Genomic DNA, 20,540 nt, shown 5'->3' with positions numbered 1-20,540 from the left:
TATCCAGGGGACTGCCTTAAAAACTACGAGACCATGCTGCACACATTACGCAACCCTCTCGCTGAGAAAATGACTCAGGAGGATCACTTTCTTTGCCTGAATCATTTTAATCAATAGCCTTCTGAGAAGGAAATGTCACAGCAAGACAGCAAAATGTCTGAGCCTTCCTGAAGACATCAGGAGTTGTGTATGTGTGTACCAGCCACAAGTTCCACACGGCACCTGCTCCTCTGGGCCTGCACAAGGGCTGGGTGTTTCATGGGATAAAGGCTGGAAAGAAAACAAGTAGCTTAACATCCCACTGGCATTAAATATGACAGTCCTGATGTGGAGCACTTTGTCTTAAAAAAACCCAAACTTTCAGCCATTTAGGCTTTAATGCTGCATAATGGTACCTCAGCTTCTAAAGGAAAACAGAAATTGAGGGAATCTTGCTCTCTCCACTCATTTTTTAAGCGGTGGCACTGTGTGGGCAGATGAACTCTGTACACGTGCTCGGCTGGCCTTCTGATCACATTTGGAAATGTTGATTCCTCTAAGTGATGAACTAAAGGGGCCTGAAAGCAGCAGATGCTGAACGAAGTAGATGGACAATCACAGCAGGGGAGCCCCAGCGACTGGCAGATCCAGAGAAAGCAAATTTATATTCCATTTTCATTCTTTCATTTCTCTCAGAAACATTTGCTCTGAGTAAAAAAAAATGTCAAAGGCCTGCCCTCCTTAATATTTCCCCTGTTTAATGCTAGCATAATCACTCAAAGAGGGTTAGATGTAACGGGAAGACAGCCAGCCAGCCAGCGTGGGGGCAGAGGGGGGGCTGGCAGTCTGCAGCTTAGGGGGTGCAGTCACCTGGCAGCCTGCCTGGAGCTGGGACTCCCTTCCCTTTCATAGGGAATTGCAAAAAATGTCAATTTTCATTACAAATGATTTTGCGAAATCTTCCACAAAATGGAGTTACCTTTCTCTGACCTGCTCTACTCACAATTAATGCAGTTATGGGGGGGGTTAGTAAAGCTGGCGAGGGTGAGCTGGGATGGTCTGGGCTCTCACAGACCCAAGCTGGGATCTCAGGAGAAGGGGAGCCCCAAGCCATCAGTCTGCTATAAAAAATACAGGCAGGCTGTTTTGCTTACTTTGTACTTCAGCACAAAGAAGAGAAATAGCTCTAGGCAGTGCTAAGAAAATCACAGTGAGATTTTGCCTTTTTTTAAGCAAAATTTTGCAAAATTTGCTTTGTAAAATTTCTCTCTCTGCAAAAAAAAAAAAAAAAAAAAGTGTCTCTCTGAAGATTTTCTCTGTCTGCAAAATTCCTGTCTAATTTCCTGATGGCACCTGGCACAGCCCTGCTCAGCCCTGGCAGGTCTGCAGGAGCCATGTTGGCAGGAGGGATGTCAAGGGCTAGTGTTTCACTGCCTGTGGTCTGCAAAGGGGGAAAGTGATCTGCCAAAAGCAGAGTGAGGAGCAGACACCTTGACTATCCCAAGTGCCAGGGAGGGTAGTGGCAGCTTTGCCACCTGCTTTGATGGATACTCGGTTGCAAAGGAATTTTTTTAAGTCATCTTAAAAGGCCACAAATAGTTGAGCAACAAGAAGGAATGCTGGCTGCAAAGTGAAGCTGGATACAGTCCTGTGAGATGATTTCCAAGCTGTCCTTATCTACTGCTTTCTGCAGAGAGCAAGAGCATGGGTTTGGAGCAAGACAGAGCCAAACAGATTTCTGCTTAGCACAACAACAGAGGGAGATTTGCCAAGACACATCAGCTGAAAAGCTGAAGACAGGTCTCACAGTCTAGGGGAATAACCTCAACCTGCCCAAGGAAGTCCAGAGCTAAAAATAACAAGGACCAGGGTAAAGGAAAAAATCCATATGTGGCATAACCCATATTCTAGGACTGATACAAAATGCCTGGTTATTGCAACTACCTACCCAAACCTGCCAGCACAGGATGCTTCTCACTAAAGGCAGGTCTCCCATCTGCAGTGTCTCTGTGGGCTCCCACCGTGGTCAATGGTTACTACAGTCACAGCCCTACAGGCCACAGTTCACCTTTTCCAAAAGTAAATGTCTTTACAACATCACATTAATGGGGCTTAAAATTGTCCATTACTTTCCATTGACTTTAAAGGGAGACAAGGACAATTGGCACAGAGAGACTCCTACGCTGTAAATACCTGAGGTTAGGTGACGTGAATCCAGCTTTGAGATACTGCAGCCTTTGTTCTCACAGAAGTAAAGGGCTTTTTTAATCTCTGCTGTGAGCTCCTCAAATGCAAACTTTGCAGCATCCACCTTTCAGATTCTCCAGATCACTCATGTTCCTATAGGATATTTCTGCTGCTACCACTAGGTTTTAGGGGAAATTCACCATGCCATAGCTAGATGGCCTGTGCCTTTTCTAAAATTAAAGGGATTTTAAACACTAAGTTTTAAAGCAGTAGCATGTGGTAGCTTTTAAACATAACTCAGAGAAAGATGATTAAAGAAAAAGCTTCCATTTTGGGGTAAGTGCAGAATTTTAGTGCCCCCTGCATCACAAGTTGTATCACGTTGCCCTTGGAAAGGCTTTTCTGCTGTCCCTGCAGCTTGGCTGTAGACTGTCACTCTGCTTTTCCTTGGAGAAGTGTGGTCTGTGCTTGCTTTGCAGCTCTACAACCATCTGCTCTGGCTTGCACATTAAGTTTCCCCTCAAAGCATCAGCCATGCTTTGCTCCATGTCCCCTCCACCCTGGGGTTTTCAGAGGACCCAGCACATGTAGAAAATGCACTGCAGGCACCTTCCAGCATAGCTATCAACCCATGATCAAACACAACTCTATTTCCCTCAAAGATCTTGCCCAGCTTTTTTCTGCAGGTTTCTTTAACGTAAAAGTCACTATTAGTCACCAAGAACTGCTGCCTTTTCATTGCTTTACCAGAAATCCTGAATAAAGCTCATTAACCTTTCTCTTATCTCATTTCCTTAAACAGGTATCTATCAGGAACAGCCCCAAAACATGGCTTTAATGGTTACTAATAGCATTAGAATATGTTAGCTTGACAAAAATAGACGCTTGTTCTTCATTCAGTTCTCTTCAGAAAGAGGTGGTCATGTGGACTTGCTTGACAAAGTAATGCAATGCTGGCAGTGTATCAAAATGGGACATTCCCAAGTCACAGCCAAAACTTTAAAAAGTAGGAAATGCACCCCTCAGGTGGCTCTTCATGTTCACACTGACTTACCAAATTGCCTATGTACAGCATGTGGTCAAACTCCTTCGTCATCTTGTAATGCTCCAAGGCCATGAAGAGCGTGTTCAGCACAATGCAGAGGGTGATGGTGAGGTCGGTAAATGGGTCCATTACCACAAACTTGACAAATTTCTTGATTAAAACCCAAAGCGGGCAGCAATCCCAAATGAGGAATTTAACAGCAAAGTGGTTCCAGCAGGGAGGACATTTCTGGTGTGATTCCTCAAGCTCTAAGTCACAAGCAGTAAAGTCACAGTCAATTCACACTGAGCTATATGACAAGAGAACACTTAAAATGACTCATAACACAGAGGAAGGCCCACAAATTACCCCGAACTTTTTACAATGATAAAAATATTTCTGTCCTAACAGGTTGGCAAATTACACACTTTGGGGTTTTAGCCAGTTGACCTGCACTTAGCAGACAGTGACCTGTTCTGGAAGTAATAAACTTTTAAAAGTGTCACAGGCAAAAAGTGAGAATCACACTAAGTATGTGAAGTCCAATATTATATATAGGCTTGGATTCTTACGCTGTTTTCCATTTTGCCAAGTTCAAATGGATAAGAATACACTATCTTCATTTAACTTAGACTGGAATATCATTTCCAGGTCACACTTTCAAAGTATCTTAAGAAATACCTTTTAAAGCAGATAAGAGATGAAAGTTCTTAAATCCAATATTTAGAGCTGGTTTAAGTACTTGAGAACCAGAGTATCCCTGGTTATCAATAGAGTTTCTGTCCTCGATGTGTAAGCCAAAAAGGCATTAAATATCTGATTTTTCTGAAAGGCCCACATATAAAATCAGGGAGCCCATAAGCCAGTTTGAAAATGCTACTAAAACTCCAAGGTGCTTTTTAAAGGTGCTCTTAAAATATTGCCTGTAATACAACTTTTACATGCTCATTTTACCTATGCACAAAAGAATTGAAATAGCCTCCTAAGTATAATTTGTGTTAAACGGTGAAAAAAGAAAAGCCAAAAAAGACAGTTAATGGCTAAAAGACAATGATCAGCAGAATTGCTTAATGCTTTCCTATTCTGATTCCTTTATGGGCATGGAATGCTCTATTATGGTTTTAGTCTATATAATTAGAACCTGCACTGATAACAGGAAAACTTCAGCCAAGGCTGTTATTGCAATCAGTTCATAAACAGCCTCCTCTCTCCAGGCAGGAAGCATTTGAGACAAGGGGAAATGGCCCCAAGCTGTGCCAGGGGAGCTTCAGATTGGGTATTAGGAAAAACCTCTTCACTCCAAGAGTGATTAAGCACAGGTGGAGTCACCATCCCTGGAAAGTGTTCAAAAACCGAGTGGACGTGGCACTTTGCAATGTGGTTTGGTGGGCACAGGGGTATTCAGTCGAAGGTTGGACTTGCTGATCTTGGAGGATTTTTCCTCAGACTCTCTGATTCTTTATCCACTTTCTTCAGAGGACAACAGAACTGTGGTATTAGGTGTCTTCCAGCAAGCTTTCAAAATAGCAGATGGTGTCCTAAATGCAAAGGTTTTACCCAAACATCTGTGCTGTTCTGACATCTTTGGGAAATGAAATCGCTCCCAAGAAATGACTCTTTCCAGCCTCCAAACAGAGAGCTTACAGGTAAACCCTAACATTAAGTGAGAACCACAGATTTCAATGCAACATCCTAATTTTTTTTTTTTTTAACTTGCCTCTGAAAGCAATAAAGGGTTTAGGGCAGTCAAATCCTTACGGACCTAATTTTCCAGGTAAATCTAGAACACATAGATGTATATCCTTATTCTTCACAACATAAGCCCATTTAAGTCCAGGTTGCTGCTAAAAGGGTCGGTTTCACCCTTCTCAGCCCCAGCCACATGTTATTTCTCTGCCCTTTTGCCAGCTTTTGTGCTCCTGGACCTTCTGGGTGAGCTGGTTCTGCTTGTTGATCCAGCTGAAAACCCATCATACAAAGTGCAGGGACACAGCAAGAGAAGGAGGAGGGTGTGACTGTCCTCTTTTGGCAGTGACGTTGCATGAAAATGGTTTAAATCAATTAAGAATCCACATCCTTTCCCACTACAGATGATCTCTGGAAAACACAAAACATCTAATTTTTTAAAAAAATCTGCAAAAGAAAAAGTAAAATTAGCCTCTGTTTTTTCTGCTGCTGTTAGAAAAATGGTCAGAAAAATACAATCAACATTGTGTTGGAGATGTTTTTCCTCTTATTTTTAAATTTAAAAAGAAATAGGTCCTTTCTTGTCAGCAAGGCTTTGTAATGTCTGGAAAAAACAGGCAGCTGTTGGCTACCCAAGAGCTAAGAGCAGAAACCAAATAAGTAAAGGGGAAGGGATTTCTGGTCCAGCTGTTTCAAAGTTTGGCACAAATCTTACAGCCATGAATATGGTTAAATCCCGTGTCATACTTAATTCTGATTTGATATTCATTGTTAACGAGTATTCAATTTCAGTGACTAATGAAAGTCTGGGAGTTAGGAAAGCTTTGATGAGGATTTCTTCTATATAGAATGATAGAATAATTTAGGTTGGAAAAGACCTCTAGGATGATTGAGTCCAACTCTTATCCCAGTCCTGCCAAGTCCACCACTAAACCACATCCCTGAGTGCCATGTCCTGAATTATCCTAGTCTGGATGGCCTCTATTTCTGTGGTATAAAGGAATAGAAAAATACCATTAAATAAATAAGAAGTCCAGAAGTCCAGGCCTTTTAGGCATTCTTAACACATTACAAGAAAGCAAATCAATCACAAGTTAATTGCTAAAAACCCCACAGAAAACAAGTAAAACCTTTGCAGACTACATTAAACACTGAAATACACCAAAGCGATTATTTCTCTATTAAGAACACAACCCTTTATTTATCCAAACACAAATATATCTTCTGGCCACAATACTGCTGAATATAACCATGGGGAGGGTAAAAAACTGAGGAAGGGCTTTCTGGTTCCACACTGGGCTATTTCTAGTTCCTCTCTGTAAAGCATCTCTTAGGTGAGTCCCTCTGTCGTGCCTTGCCTTCCTATCCATCAGCCACATAGAGAATTAGGCTGCAGGAGAATCCACAATTTCCCATGCTACACACCATGTTCTTGACTGACTTTTTCTGTGTTCTTAGGTGCTATCTCCTCTCTCATCTCTGTTTGCTGTGTAGGAGACACGAGAAAGTGTAGGAAGGCCTTCCATGCTACAAGATTGGGAATGTGGGGTCTTGCTCTGAGTTGTCTTGGTGAGAAGAAATTTGTGAGAGCAACACGCAAAGTTCCTGTCTGTGGACACTCAGAAGAGGAAAATCCTCCTGCACCTCGTGAAAAGAGCAATGGAAAAATTTGTTGAGAAGTATTTACATGGTTAAAGGGGTCCTTTGAGCATCCTTGAATTTCACGTGGGACCCAAACATGCTACGGTGTCCCTGTTGTGAGAGACTTTGAGACTTTTCTCCCCCACAATTTGGATGTTCTGCATGTGGCTGGTGACTGCACATGCCAGGATTTCCATCAGCCCCAGAGAGATGAGACACAAACAAATGTAAAGTCAGTCACCCAAAGCCAGGCTGGTACTCCCCTACCCTGCACCGTGGTGAGCCCTGTGTAAATCTAACACCACGACAGCACAAAATCTTAAATCTTACAGCTCCAATTCTGATTATATAGCTTTTTTTTTTATTTTATTTTTACAAGTCCATGGGTAAGATAAAGATCATATTGCCTCTGTTATAGGGGTTGCAATAACTATCCTTAGTGCCTTCTTTCAAAACGATATCAGGACATTTTGTGTCACTTTTTTTCCTGCCTTTTAACATGGACGTGGCTTTGAGTTGGGAAACTGAGGACGTCTCTTACCTTCCAGGGCACTGGTGATGATGCTGACAGCACTCACTGCCCTCTGCCTCTGAAAGGGCTCGTCCGAGTGGTCCACTGAGGGCCGGTGGGGCATTAAAAGCTGTTTCTTGCTTGCCTCGTCCGAGGGGGAGGTCTGTTTAAGGAACACACTGGATCAGCACGGTAAAACCAAGGCAGATACTGGGTAGAAATTTCAAAACTGCCTAAGCGTTAATTTTCTCATCTGAAGAGTCCAAAGCTCATTGACTTCTGAGTTAGAGACATCCTGATGGGGCACAGCTTTTGAAAATGGCACTTTGAGCAATTTTGGAAAATTTGTTCTGCCCTTTACCTTCATGTAAACTGTGGGTGAAAATCAAGGAAGGCTTATGATGCCAGAGGAATAGCAGTGCTGCTTTCCCATGCTCTTTGCTTGTGAAAGAAGGCCAGCTTAATTACATTAATTAATCTATTATTTCTGAAATGTGTTAACTATTTAATTATACAGCTAGGAGAGGAAAAGGGCGTGGGTAACAGCTCGATTACAGACCTGTGATATCATACCAAGCAAACTGACTCCCCAACACGTTTTTTCTTGTTCTGAAACACTGCCAAATCTCAGGAACATATTGTCATTGTGGTGATCTTTGGTGTTATGGATTCTGAAGCTCCATAATTAGGGGAGAGACTTAGCTTCTTTTTCTTGGGAAAAAATAAATAACCTAACCCTTGTTCTCATATTTCTCAAGGAAAAGCTTAAAAAAAAAAAAAAAATCCCAAAGAAATCAAATACCAGAAAAGCAGAACTGCCAAACTGTCTTTGTTTAATGTCTCATTTTAAATTAGTTTTATGCTTTTTGTAGGCTTGGGTTTCTGAAGTCAGACAGAAACACAGTACAGCTGAAGACACACACTGCATTAAACACTTTATATTGTCAGCTCACAGGAGCAAGATGTTAAGGCTTCTATTATTACAAGCTCCCACTTCATACAGAGAACAAATCCCACTTGGTTTACTCCTCCAGATCCCATCCAGGTGGAAAGAAAAGTGGTGGTTGAGGTGCAAGAATCTGGGAAAGCCAGGTTCAACATCATTCTGTCACAGACCTCCTGGTTGAGACCCTCAGTTTCCCAAAGTAAGTGTTTAACACTCCCTGCCCTGGTCCTCCAAGCATCCAGGCTGTGAGGTCTGAGACACCGTGTAACAAGACAGGTGTAGACAGATGGATCCTGAAGCTCAAGGAAATGGGAAATGAGAAGAAATCCCTACAAAGATGAGAATCCCTGGTTTATGCAGATATCAGACTAGTTGCTTTAGTTTCTCCACAGACAAATGAGCTACAGGAATTAGATTGAGTCTTCTGGATCTTCTCATCACTTGGGTCTGAAATAGCCCTGACCTCCCTGATCAGCTCCCGGGTTGCCAACTGAGATGTGCCATAAGCAGCAGTTCCACAGCTGTTTGTGCCCAGGGACCCAGGATCCCTCCTCTTCACCACTTCTCTACCAAAAATGCTCTTCAAGAAAGGCAATTCCATGAGAACAGCAAGAAAGAAAGCTCTACAAGCTGTCTTTCTGGAGTGTGACCGCTTCAGGGCAGGGGATATCCCCAGAAAAGGGCAAAGATGTTTGGCCACTGGTTGACAATGAAAATTGTAACCAGGATGCTGGTCCCATGTCACATCAAGTACTGCAGTTAAAAATACCAATCACTGCAAGACCAGAGAAGGATAAAGATGTTTAAAGCAGGCACTTAAAACATTAGCTGGGTCAGGAAAGCAGTAATGCTTCAAAATGGCTTTTTTTCTCCCCCGAAAATGTCCTTTTTTAAAAAAACAAAACAACTCAATTGCCTCATTGTCCATTGAGTTACTGACAAAGTCATCTCAAAAGGAAAGTTATAATCAGAAACTCTTCAAAGAAGTCCTACTTGTGCACAACAAGAAAACACTCTCTCCTTGGCTTAGGAGCCAGGGAATACCAGGAATGGTGTTTCAGATGCATTAGTTCACTTGATTTCCTTCACCTCAAAAACATCCAATAAAAACCAGAGAAACAACAAATGTTTTATTAACGAAGAAAGCATCTCCAAAACTGCATAATCATTCACAGTAGTTTGGAATACATAACAAATACATGGTAGCAAAAAGAAATAGCTAGACAGGGAGATGAAAAACAGAAGGGAGACAAATTTTTAAGTAGAATAAGTTAAAAAGAAAACAAAAAGGAAAAGCAAAGAAAAAGAGAAAAAAACCCACAAACCACAAGTTTGCCTCTCTCTGTAAAATGGAGCATAAGAAAAACTCAGATTTCAAATCCCTCTGGATTATTTCACTCTTTTTAAGCTCTAATGTCTTCCCATCCCGACCTAAAGCATAGGATGTACCAGTAACATGTCATCAGACAACCTCGTTCCCAAGAGTCCTTTATCTGAAAGCCGCCTTTTACTCACAAGTGCAAAGAGGTAGAAAGTCAAAGGAAAAACATTCCGAGGTTCATTCCTCCTATTTTCTTTTATTTAACTAAACCAGGGTACTGAAATGTCCAAGTTAAACAGGTTTGGCACGTCTTTCATTAAGGAAACAGCAGGGAGTGGACTTTTTCCTAGGTTTGACATGATATTCCCAACCCAACAAGCTTTTTAAGTCCCACTACTTTTGGTTCCAGCCCCTGCATCCTCAGTCCTGCCACGTGTGTCACCAGAAGTGATCCCCAAGACTTCAGGAGTGCTTCTGCAGTCAGGGGGATTACTTTGCAGCCATCCTTCACCTGCAAAGGGTGTTCCAGAATGAAATGGCTCCTTCCTTCCTTCATCTCTGGAGAGGGGATGGGGTGCAATTTGCTGCTGGCAAAGGGTACCCTGTGTGACAGCCACCCACTCACCCAGCAGTGTGTGTCCCCCTGAAGGATGGAACCCCAAGCCCCTGGTCCCTGCCAGCCCCCTGGCACCAGGCACACAGCAGAGGTTCATCCCTAGAGCCCCTCCAGGTGAATTGCTTAAAATTATTAAAGCTGCATAAGGAAGTTGATGAGCTTATGCTCTGTGTAAAGAATAGATGTGTGTGGGTTTGGGTTTATATTACTATTATTTATTTTAGAATAGAGATAGCTGACATTCACACAAGGAACTGACAGCTTTTGCACTGTGAGACAGAGAGCAGTTCCAGGAACTGGACGAGCAGGCAGCATAAAGGCTATAATCATCCCTGAGAGAACACATATAGGCACAGTTGCTCTTTGTTCTTATATTCCTCTAGAAATTAAGCATAAAATAACAGCAGTCTCCACAGTTATGCAAGGAGTCTCTGTAGGATCCAGATGAGAAATCACAACGGAGTTAAACATAGGCACCTCCAGCAGGACAAGATTATTTGTGTTGCTCCCTGATTGACTGGAAGTGTTCCTCTTTTGGATTAGCTAAATTCTATAGAGACAAATACACTGTTCAGTAATTTACATGTAAATGAGGATGTATAACAGAGTTATATTTTTCTTACTGCCTACAGTTTTGAACTATGTCAAAACTATTATGGGAAGATGGGCTTCCACATAGCAGCACTTTTAAAGACCGTTTCTGGGAACAGGTTTAGTTTTCCTTGTACACTTTTTTTTTTTCAAGCAGAGAAAGAGGTGGGCAGGCCACACCATGTACAACAGACCAAATTAAGGCACCAGCACAAATATTTAACGAAATTGGAGGACATAATAGAGCACAGCATTAAAAAGAAACCATTTAATTTTGGGGGTGCTTAACTATTTGAAGAGATGTGCCATAAACTAAATCAGTTTGAAATATTTGTACCAAATCTGAGTGATTTACCCTTAGGATGTACAAAAGCAAAGTTTAAAATGAGCAGGAACCAGAGCTGTGGTGACAACTCTGTGTGACAGCATCAGAGGGCTGGGTAGCTTTCATCCACATAACTCACTGGCGGATTTTTGGATGACTTATTCTGTTGACCTTTATTTCTGAACATGGAAACTGCTAACACTTTCCCTTTTCACCAGTCCTGTGGCAAAGCAAGAAGTGAAAGAGAGAAATTTTACCTCGGGGTGGTTTTAGACTCAACAAGAAAACCTCAAACCAATGTGGTCAGCAAAAGCCTTTTATGCCTAGCTGAAACAAAACCCAAGGTCTTTTCTTTTTCTTTCTTTTTAAAAGAATATCACAAAAAATAAAGTTATCTAAACTTCTAAATCTTTATTTCAGTCCCTTGATAAACATCTTTCCCTGTCTCAAGGGCTCACTGCCCAGGTACTTTCCCTCCTGCCAAACTAGCAATGCTCAGTATTTCAAGTTTCCTAGAAGAGAAAACACAAGAGGAAATTCAGGAAAGGTAGTATGTGCAAGAGGGTGTTCCCAGGTTACTCCAGCCTCGTTGCCCATCCCAAAGCCGTGTCACAGGCTGCCCCACCCTGCTCCTGAACTGATGGAAAGCTTTGGTGAGGAGGTGCTCCAGGGAGAGCAAAGCAGTGCAGATCACCAGCTAACAGCCAGGGCCCACTTGGAAACCACCACCCTTTCAGTCCTGCATCCATTTCCCTTCCACTTCCAACCTCTGGAATAATTGCAAAGTCAGGTTAAACTAAAAATCTTGTGATTTCCCTGCAAGGTTACGGCTCCAGCTGGATTTAGGAGGCAAGAAGGGATGTGTTTTGTGTGTTTCTTAACCCTCTAGAAGTTCTTGACAGACACAGGTGGGATCTCACTCAGCCTCATCAGAACCCATGGATAAATTGAGCTCCAGGTAACAGCTCATTAACCAAATCCAATTCTGCTCAAGCATATCAATACCTTGTGAAGGGAGGTGTTATTCTAACCTCTTAACTAAGAAACACCAGAACACAACAGAGCAATGCAAGGCTACAAATAAATACTGCAGAACCTTTAGCTTGTAGTGTGCCCTGAAGTTACTTACATAATGTATAGATTTTCTCTAAATAAAGCAAAAGCCAATATCCCACCCAGCTATCAGCAGGAGTGTAAAAAACATATCATTTTTCAAATCTCTCAGTTTCAGGTCAAGACAATAGCAATTAGGACTTTTAGCATAGTCACCAGGTCCCACTTATGTCGTATTTACACCGGGCTGAGTTTGATAAAATCAGCAGCTGCGCCACTTGAAGAAAGCTGATAGCAGAATAGGACAGCCGTGCTCTTCAGGACACAGTGGAGATTTCCAGAACAGTGACTAGGACTTGTCATGGGTTTCCTGGGACAAGCTCCCTGCACCCCTCAGACTTGGTCACCTCTTGCTTTTCCCCTCCGGGTGATGACTGCCACACCCAGACCTGCTTTGTGAAGGGTATTTGAAGACCACACTTTCAATTGCACTACTTTGCTCTTCCTATGACCTCTGCAGGCTCTCTGGCTTGAATCCTCACTGCAGTGAATCCTCGGTGCTGCCGATGGCAGCTCCCCACAATGCTGCCACTGCTCCTTGTGGGAACTCTCTTGCGGCATGGGGACACCCATAGGTGTAGCAAAGTGTGCAGAAGGTACAACATCCTCCTCTTGCTCAGGCTGTGCACTGAAGCCCCTGAGGGCTTTCAGGACTGCTTTGATGCAGAAGAGTTCATGGGCAGGTGCCACTCTGCATGGACCATGCTGATTATGGTAAGCAATCCCAATGACCATCCAGATTGCCCCAGCTGATGAGACTGATGGACTTGAGCACCATCCACTGAGATAACCTAAAGTCCCCCCTTTTTCCTCAGCTGTGTTTAGGAATTAGGGAGAGGAGATGGATAGTGCAAACAGACTCGGTTTCTCATGGAAACCCACTCATCCATCCGTACCAAGCAGCCAAGGCCATCTGAACAAAATTTGAAACTGGCTTTTTTTTCTTACATGCTTTTCTGCAGCCAAGTGTCAGGATGTCACTCCTCCGAGTCACCAGCCTGAATAGTGGGATAACCTGCTGCAGCCACATCTCTCTTGGGAGAGGGCAGCTGAACTGCACAGATGTTTTCATGTCAGCTCAGCTGCCACCTGCAGCCATTCCCATGGGCAGATGGCCCTTGGCTGGGACAGGGGGTAGCAGCTGCAATGACACAAAGGCATGGAAGTTGTTCATTGTGGTCCCAACCACTTTGCTTGGATTAAACTGTTCAGGCTGAATTTTGCTAAAGCTGGTGAGGCTAAAATGCTCAAAAGCGGAGAGTGACTGTTTGTGCTTTCCCTGAGAAACCTGAGAAGGGCCCACTTTGAAATAATTTGTGACAGCTATGGGCTAAGTCACTAGTTGTGACTGAAGGACTAAACGCAAAACCAGACATGGTCAGATCTTGTTTGATGTTTGCTCTGTCCTTTAAATCAGAAGTGCTCCTCCAAGCTTTCCCCAAATCAGAATTCAGCGATCTCCCTGCTGAGTAGCCATCAGATGGGTCTGTGTTAGGCTCATCAGATACCACAAAGTGACCTAAACAAGTGCATCTTCAAAACCTAATGCTGTAAATTGTGTTTTTTTCAGCTCCATCAACCCAGGTGTTGCATTTGCATGAGCAAAGCCACAGTTACACCTCAGGAAGCTGCAAGTCAGGGCTTAACCCATGTTAGAGCAATGCATTTTCATGGACTGGCCCCTTCATTTCTTGCTCATGAGAGATACAACAGATAGCCCAAGTGGGTCCTTTTTCACCATGGGCTCACACTTGTCCAAAATAAACAACAGCAGCAGGGTCGGTGAGGTTAATGAGGTAACTGCAACTTCACCCGGCAACATCTTTCTTTTACCTTCCCCAAACATATCAAGAGACTGTAAAAAGAGGACAAAGCTGCTAACTAAGAACAAATTCAACTTCAAATTTTAACATGAAAAAGGTGAAAATCATCAAATGCAAAGCCCAGAAACATGCTGATGTATCTCCAAGCATGCTGAGGGGTCAGATTTGTTATTTCCTTCTGCCTGAGCCACAGCTGAGGCTGCATGTTTGTGCACAGCACTTACAACTCCTGTAGTGACTACATCTGTACAGCCATGGGCCCCTTGCCAATTAGCTTTTAACTCCAGCTCACATTTTCTGGATAGATTAGATACCAAACCTGTTTTGCAGAAGACACAGTATCCTTCACATTGCATCACTGGATGAGCATCTGTTACTATAGTGCCTGGGTGTTATTTCCTAGATGACCAGGGAACTGCCAAGTGAGCTCACCCACCCGGGCCATTCAATTTTCAACATCCATTTTTTCAAAAGGCAGGAAGCCGACAAATGAAAATAAATGCCAGCAGAGCTCAGAGCCTCCCCATCACCTCAGGACCCAATCCTGTAAAATACCAATATTTTCTGTGAAAGGTTGAGTGCTCTCATGTTTTGCTAAGCTTTTTCTGACAGCAGGGACAGCCTCAGCAGACTGCAGAGATGCTTTCCTTGCAGAGAAGAGGGGGACATCCTCTACTCATCTACTGAGGTCTTTTGACCTTGGTTCAGAATTTTATTTTAAACAGATGCACAGATTTTCTTCCTTAGTTCCTTTAAAACACAGCTTTTTTTTTTTTTTTCTTTTCTTTTTTTACAAAGCTAAATCCAATAAAACCTCCCTCTCTACAAACAGTGTTTCTGTTGCTCAGTTGTTCAGAGAATAGTCCCAGGACTGGTCATCCTTGTCCACAGAGAGTAAAAGTAGGATTACCAAACTCCTAAATGAAGGAAGGTGTGAACATCCGAAAAAGCAGCAACAGTCTCAAAACTGTCAACAAAACAGATAATTCTCACACCAACCAGTTTCCCACATGTAGCACGGCCCCTTCTTTCCTCAGTAGTGTGAAAGTCTATTTGCAGAACTACAGGGGATGCCCAGATAGGTGAGGAAAAAAATTCAGTCCAAACCCTGAAAGGAATGAAGCTGCTTGGCTCTAGAGAAAAAATCTGCTTCTCAATTTACTGATAATCTGACACCACGGCTGGGATCCATCTCACTCACCTTTCTCTTCCAGAGATAACTTGCCTAATATATGTTATAATCACATTTGGTTTTTTTTCCCACCAATGTAACCTGGTTTTGGCACCTTGTTACTCTGAGCGGGCTTTATCTCACCTAACTTAAGACTTGTGGTCAAAGTGAACAGAAAGAGGCACTTCCAAGGAGAGAGATTATTCTGATCCATTTTTGATCCCTAAAATGAAATAAATCCTGCCCACACTGACTGTAGCAGTGACCTCTATCACTTTAAAGACTGTTGAGAGTGATGAGCTTCAATGTAGATTATCTATGTAAAAAAGAGATAAATTCCCACCATCTCAAACTAGCAACCTGTCCAAATTGCTCTGCCTGAGTAGCTGCTATTTCCAAAAACACCATCTCATGGTGTTGCTCTGCAACAAAGATGCTGGCAATCTGCAAAAGGGCTGAAATCTGTTGATCATCATTTCCTGAGTGTAATTTGAACTGGGCACTAAAACCTTCTGGAAACTACCTTTGGACTGTAAGGAACAACCCTCTACAAGTAGCCCAAGAGAAGACCAGAGGTCAGATGCAAACAGAGAGCAACCAGAGAGAGAAAACAAAGTTGCAAGATGGCAAGACTTCACTGAATCATTTAAAAACCGTCATTTTCTATCCACCAGACAATGTCAGGTATACAAAAGTCAAAAGAAATCAAGATTAAAAGTGTCCCTTCAAGAAAAGAAAGTCCATGTCAAACCCAAGATTTAGGTGTTTGCCTCCTGACAGCTCTGAAGAGAAAGTCTTACCAGAAGGCAAGAACCTCTCTAGATACACATTTCTCTGTGAATCAACTCGTTGTCTTCCCACCCTGCCTGGAGTGGTGGGTCTGGGTTTCTCACTGTAGGATCCGTATCGTGTAAATAAATTACAGCAATCTCCAACAACATTTAGAAGGAAACAAGAGCGCGAATCACATACAAAATTATAAAGTACTCACCAGGTCGCCTGTCCCAGGCTTTTCCATAATAACTGGGGGGAGCAGTAACCCTGCAGGAGAAGTAGGGTCTGGGTTGAGTGCCCCGGTGCCTCCTCCTATCAGGGAAACCACACCATTGCAATCCACTGAGCTGTTCCTTTTGCCCGTCTGGGTGTAGTTGGGAGTAGTAGGGTGAGAACTATGGCTCACTTGACTTTGCACGCTTGGACGCCTCCCAGATCTTGGAATTAAGAGAGAGCCCCGGTGGCTTTCATTTTCCCCAGCGATGCTGATCTCATCATCGGCAAAATCTGTCTCGGAGCAAGTGTCTCTGCCACGGAGTCGGAAACTGAAAACGCTTCCGTGGCTGGTTCTGCGCTTCACCAAGTTTGCACTGGGACCATAACTAATGCCAAGGAGAGTCTGGAAACCCCCAGAAAGGAAAAAGGGGAAAGAGAAACAACATTTTGCAACATGTCTGCAGGAGCAAGGAAGTTCTGGGGGAGAGCAGTAAGTTCCATTTTAAACCAAGTGCTTCAGAGAAAGAGAGACTTAATTACAGGTATTCAGACTCCGCAAAGTTAAGAGGTTGAACAGTCATTCCTGGCCATCAGGTATTTGTCTAATACTTGACAGTTAAAGATGTACTGAAAAAGGAAGGGTCAAGGTGGCATTCAGCTCACAGTGTGATACTTCCTTTGCTTCTACTCCCCCCCATAGGACCAGTGCCAGAGGAGCTGGGAAGGCAGCACAAGGAGTGGAAGACAGGAGCAGGGAAGGGGATCCATCTCCAATCTACTGCATTATCATACATCTTCATAACAGCTAGGGAAGGAACAGTGCAGTGGGAGAAGACTAGATAAAGAAATAGGGCAGGAAATGAACTGCAGGGAAAATGAGAAGAAGAGGGAAGAAGAAGAAGCAGAATACGACGGAAGAAGGTGATAAAAGAAAAAGAAAAAAAAACCAAAACAAACCAAGAGCAAGAAGAGGGATATGGTTTATTAGTTTGTAAAATGATTATCTCAGTGCACATGGCTGCTTAAGGGCTAGGTAACCTCAGTACACAGCAGTCTCCCTCACTCAAATATCAGCCTTGACGATCCACTCTGACGTCAGTTAGTGAGACCGCAACTCTGCCAGAGCATCAGCAAGATGTAGCCAAGGACTAAACACACCTAAAATCTGGCAGAGTAAAAAGGATCTTCAGAAAATGTGTAAGGAATTCGAGTCTATCCCTTTCTCTTCTCTCTAAAGAGGAAATTACTGGAGTAAGAACATTTAGGCGGAATATATTTTTTAATTTATGCCTGCACAGAATTTCCAGCTTCTTCAGAACTTTCCCATGAGCCAAGTATCTATGAAGAGAGGTCAGATTGCCACAGCACCCACAAACCAGACAAATCAAATGAAGCCTGATTTCATTTTGTGCTGTAGCTTACACCACTGAGTTATGTAATGATGCTATTTAGTGACACTGGTACATGGAGGAGTACAAAACCCAGGCTCTCTCTAACTAAAAACAACCCATTTGGATTGCTACCAAATTTCAGCTGGTCAAAAATCCATGCCTGGGTTTCCATGGCACAGTCATTGAGACTGATTTCTGATGGCAAGACACTTCCAGCTGCTCAGATAGCATCTGAATGATGATTCAGCCATATTCCCTCCAACCATGCCAGACACAGCCTTGCAGAGAAGATTTACTATGAGCTTTGAAATGTGTCCCCCATGCTTCTCATGCATATGACATCCAGGGGCGAAAAGTGAAAACAAGGAATACTAATCTGAGAAATAAACTGGAAATGCACAGCTCCAGTCCACGGTCCTTCTGGCATGTGGTGTCCTGAAACCCATTCAGAATGAAGCTAAAGAGCAGTTCTGGCTTTAGCAAAGGTGTAATTTGTTACACGACCTATTCGACCAATGAGACAACAACAGAAACTACTGGATTAAAAAATGCATGTCATTTACAAAAATCCAGCTCTGGGTAAATTTTGTGAGCTGGGGAGTCATTAATTGGTCACATTTATTTACATCACTTACATGTTTTCTATGAGCTTTTTATGGCTGCCAAGTATTCCTAAATTCACTGACAACAAAATAGAAAAAGACTTAGCCCATTACATGGCTATTCAAAACAACAACAAAAAGTGATTTAAACTTTGCCCTCAGTTAAACAAAGACAAATTATCTGGAGCTATTTATGATCCCTTGATACATACAGCATGGGCAGATTCATATTCATGCATGTCAGGAACATTTACATAAAACCTTATTTAATAACACTGTCACTCTGTTTTTCTTCCCTGCAATAGAAAGTAGAAACAAGTGCCACAAAGTTTTGACTTGGAGGCAACTAGCAAAGGAATATAAAAATGTTAATAGCGTCTTTGTATAATATTTTAAAAGCCCTCCGAGACAAGTTTCTTCCTTTTCTCCTCCTCTCTTTTATTTTTAAGCTTTGTAGGTTTCCTCTAAGATTTTTTTTATCTCTAGTAGGGATAGGATAGATATAATCAGATGAATGAAAGAAAATAAACCAGACCGAGGGTAATATTGAAGCAAAAAAAAAAAAAAAAAAAAAAAAAAGGCAAAAAAATTTGAAAAAAACAGGTTTATAAAAATGTTTAATGGGCATTTTTAAGTAATTTTTAAAATAAAGTGGTAATATATTTCCTTCCACTGCTCTAACACAGTCTGCAGTGTCTGCTGTGTTAATATTAGTTACAATATTAAATACCTGATTCTTATAAAAGTTTCAGCTTTAATTGCCTTGTTCAGAACCTGGCCTGTCCAGGAAAGCACAGTGTGGAACAAGTGATGTTTCAGACCATGGCTTACCATCCTCCTTTGACCATCATCGTAGTCACACTTGGGATTCCTTTGGTCTTCCCCATACTCATCTGCCCCCAAAGATTTCTTTTTCTTTCGCTTATTTCTTCTTTCTTTTCCACTTTTAGGTGACATTTCCAATGAACTGAGTGACATTGAATCAATTCCTTTAGCAGCTAGTGCCTAAATCAGAAGATGGTAGAAGGTATGAAAATTCTTATTTCAGGATTGCAGTGGAAACTAGTACTTACTGCTCAGAAATTATTTTTCATTTTAAATTTTAAGGTTGTATAGGAGAGATATTAAACATTTCAGGAGATAATCATAAAACTTAGGAATGGCTGCATAAAAGAATGGCTTTTATGTGGAGCTCCCACACAAGACCCTTTGGCATATCACGAAGGAACAGCCTGTGTGCACACGGCATGCACACATCCCTGGAGTAACACTTCTGGTGCCAGGCAAAGAAAAATCTCAAGCTGGGGAGCCTCAGATTAAAGTCTCCCTGGACTTCAGCCCCTTGAAGTGGGACTGCTGGACAGGAGGGCAGCCCAGCTGGCTGCTGGGATTTTCCCTCCCCTGTCACAGAGGGATGCTAGGAACAGCAGGCAGCTCAGCCAGCACGTTTCTGTAAACACTCATCCCGAGGAGCAGCACAGGCAGCTGCGATCAGAGATGCAAAGGGAGAACCATGGGCTTAACTGGAGATAAGGTGGCCTTTGCTGTGCCATGTGCTCCCACGCTGTGCTGTCTATCTGCTGGGATCGCTGCAGGAGCAGGCTGATAACACACCAGCTCCTGGGAGCCCTGCAGAAGCCCAATTCCAAAGCCTGAGCGCTCAAAGCCACAGCCTTGGGAGCAAATGAGTATCCAGGAGGAAAGACTGATAGGAGCTGCGAGAGCTGGGGCCCCGTCCCTGGCACAGGCAGGAGGAGTGAGGGGGCTCTGAGTACAAGGGTCAGGTTTGGAGGTGCTGGAGGTGCTGGAGAACCACATCAGTGGCCTGGGGACCAGCCCAGTGCAGAGCCCCCAGCTGAAACACCTGAAGAGAGTGAATTGTTAAAAAAAGCCTCTCCAGGTTCCCCAGAACAGGAGAAACAGATGAATCCTCAGTGCTATTGTCTGTAAGCCACTAGAATCAAACAGGCAATCATCTCTCCACTGCAAAATACTCCCTTCCTCCCACAGGCATCAGTCCAAGGAAAGTGAAGGCACTTAACAGCTGTGTAAAGAATCAATCATGTATTTCAAGGAGTAGTGGTAGCTCTATCAGGCTGAGAGCACAACAAAACTTAATTCCTGTGGGAAATATCTTTTATAAGCAAGCTGCTTAAAGCAGAGAGGAGGAGGGCTCAGACACTGGTCTAGGCTGTTGGCTTGATTTTTTTTTTTTTTGAGTCGATTGATTTAATTGCCCTGCTGAAGTGCTTTCTCTTCATAAAGATTCGGCAAGTCTTTTGGTGTTAAGCTCAGATTTAGGAATGTGTTAGACCAATTGTATAAATTGACTGATAGTCCCCAAGCAGGTCTATCAATTATATTTATGCTCCCTTTATACTGCACAGTGTAAAAGCTGGCCTGAAGAGTTTTGGTTTTCCTCTCTGATTGCTGTCATATTTTGTTGATCTAGAAAATAGTGTAGGTTGTGCTACTAAGCATTCTGTATTCATACTGCAAAATAGGCTAATTTTTAGTTTATTAGCATTTTCTTACCTATTGCTTGGGTTGCATTGTTTCTGTGCTCAATACCTCTGTCAGATATTGAAAAAGGATTTGGACTGAATTGTTCCTCAGGGCATGG

The 20,540-nt window shown here is 42.7% G+C and overlaps 1 protein-coding gene across 8 annotated transcripts in view; it reads right to left on the bottom strand.

Annotated features, from left to right (window-relative positions):
- Positions 1 to 20,540, bottom strand: part of LOC116439197 (sodium channel protein type 5 subunit alpha-like) — a 217,415-nt gene that overhangs the window by 98,904 nt on the left and 97,971 nt on the right. For 6 of the 8 annotated variants that reach the window (XM_032098425.1, XM_032098416.1, XM_032098434.1 and 3 more), the window contains 4 exons: positions 18,749 to 18,922; positions 15,926 to 16,327; positions 7,059 to 7,191; positions 3,221 to 3,459 (listed from right to left, as the gene is read on the bottom strand). In XM_032098425.1, the coding sequence (XP_031954316.1) occupies positions 3,221 to 3,459; positions 7,059 to 7,191; positions 15,926 to 16,327; positions 18,749 to 18,922 (948 nt within the window). Of the gene's footprint in view, positions 1 to 3,220; positions 3,460 to 7,058; positions 7,192 to 15,925; positions 16,328 to 18,748; positions 18,923 to 20,540 lie in introns of those variants that run through there. The other 2 variants (XM_032098478.1, XM_032098452.1) reach the window with 2 other exon arrangements.

The sequence above is a fragment of the Corvus moneduloides genome, chromosome 1, assembly GCF_009650955.1.
Source record: "Corvus moneduloides isolate bCorMon1 chromosome 1, bCorMon1.pri, whole genome shotgun sequence".
Classification (NCBI taxonomy): Eukaryota; Metazoa; Chordata; class Aves; order Passeriformes; family Corvidae; genus Corvus; species Corvus moneduloides.
This window is presented reverse-complemented; position numbering and strand designations above follow the sequence as displayed.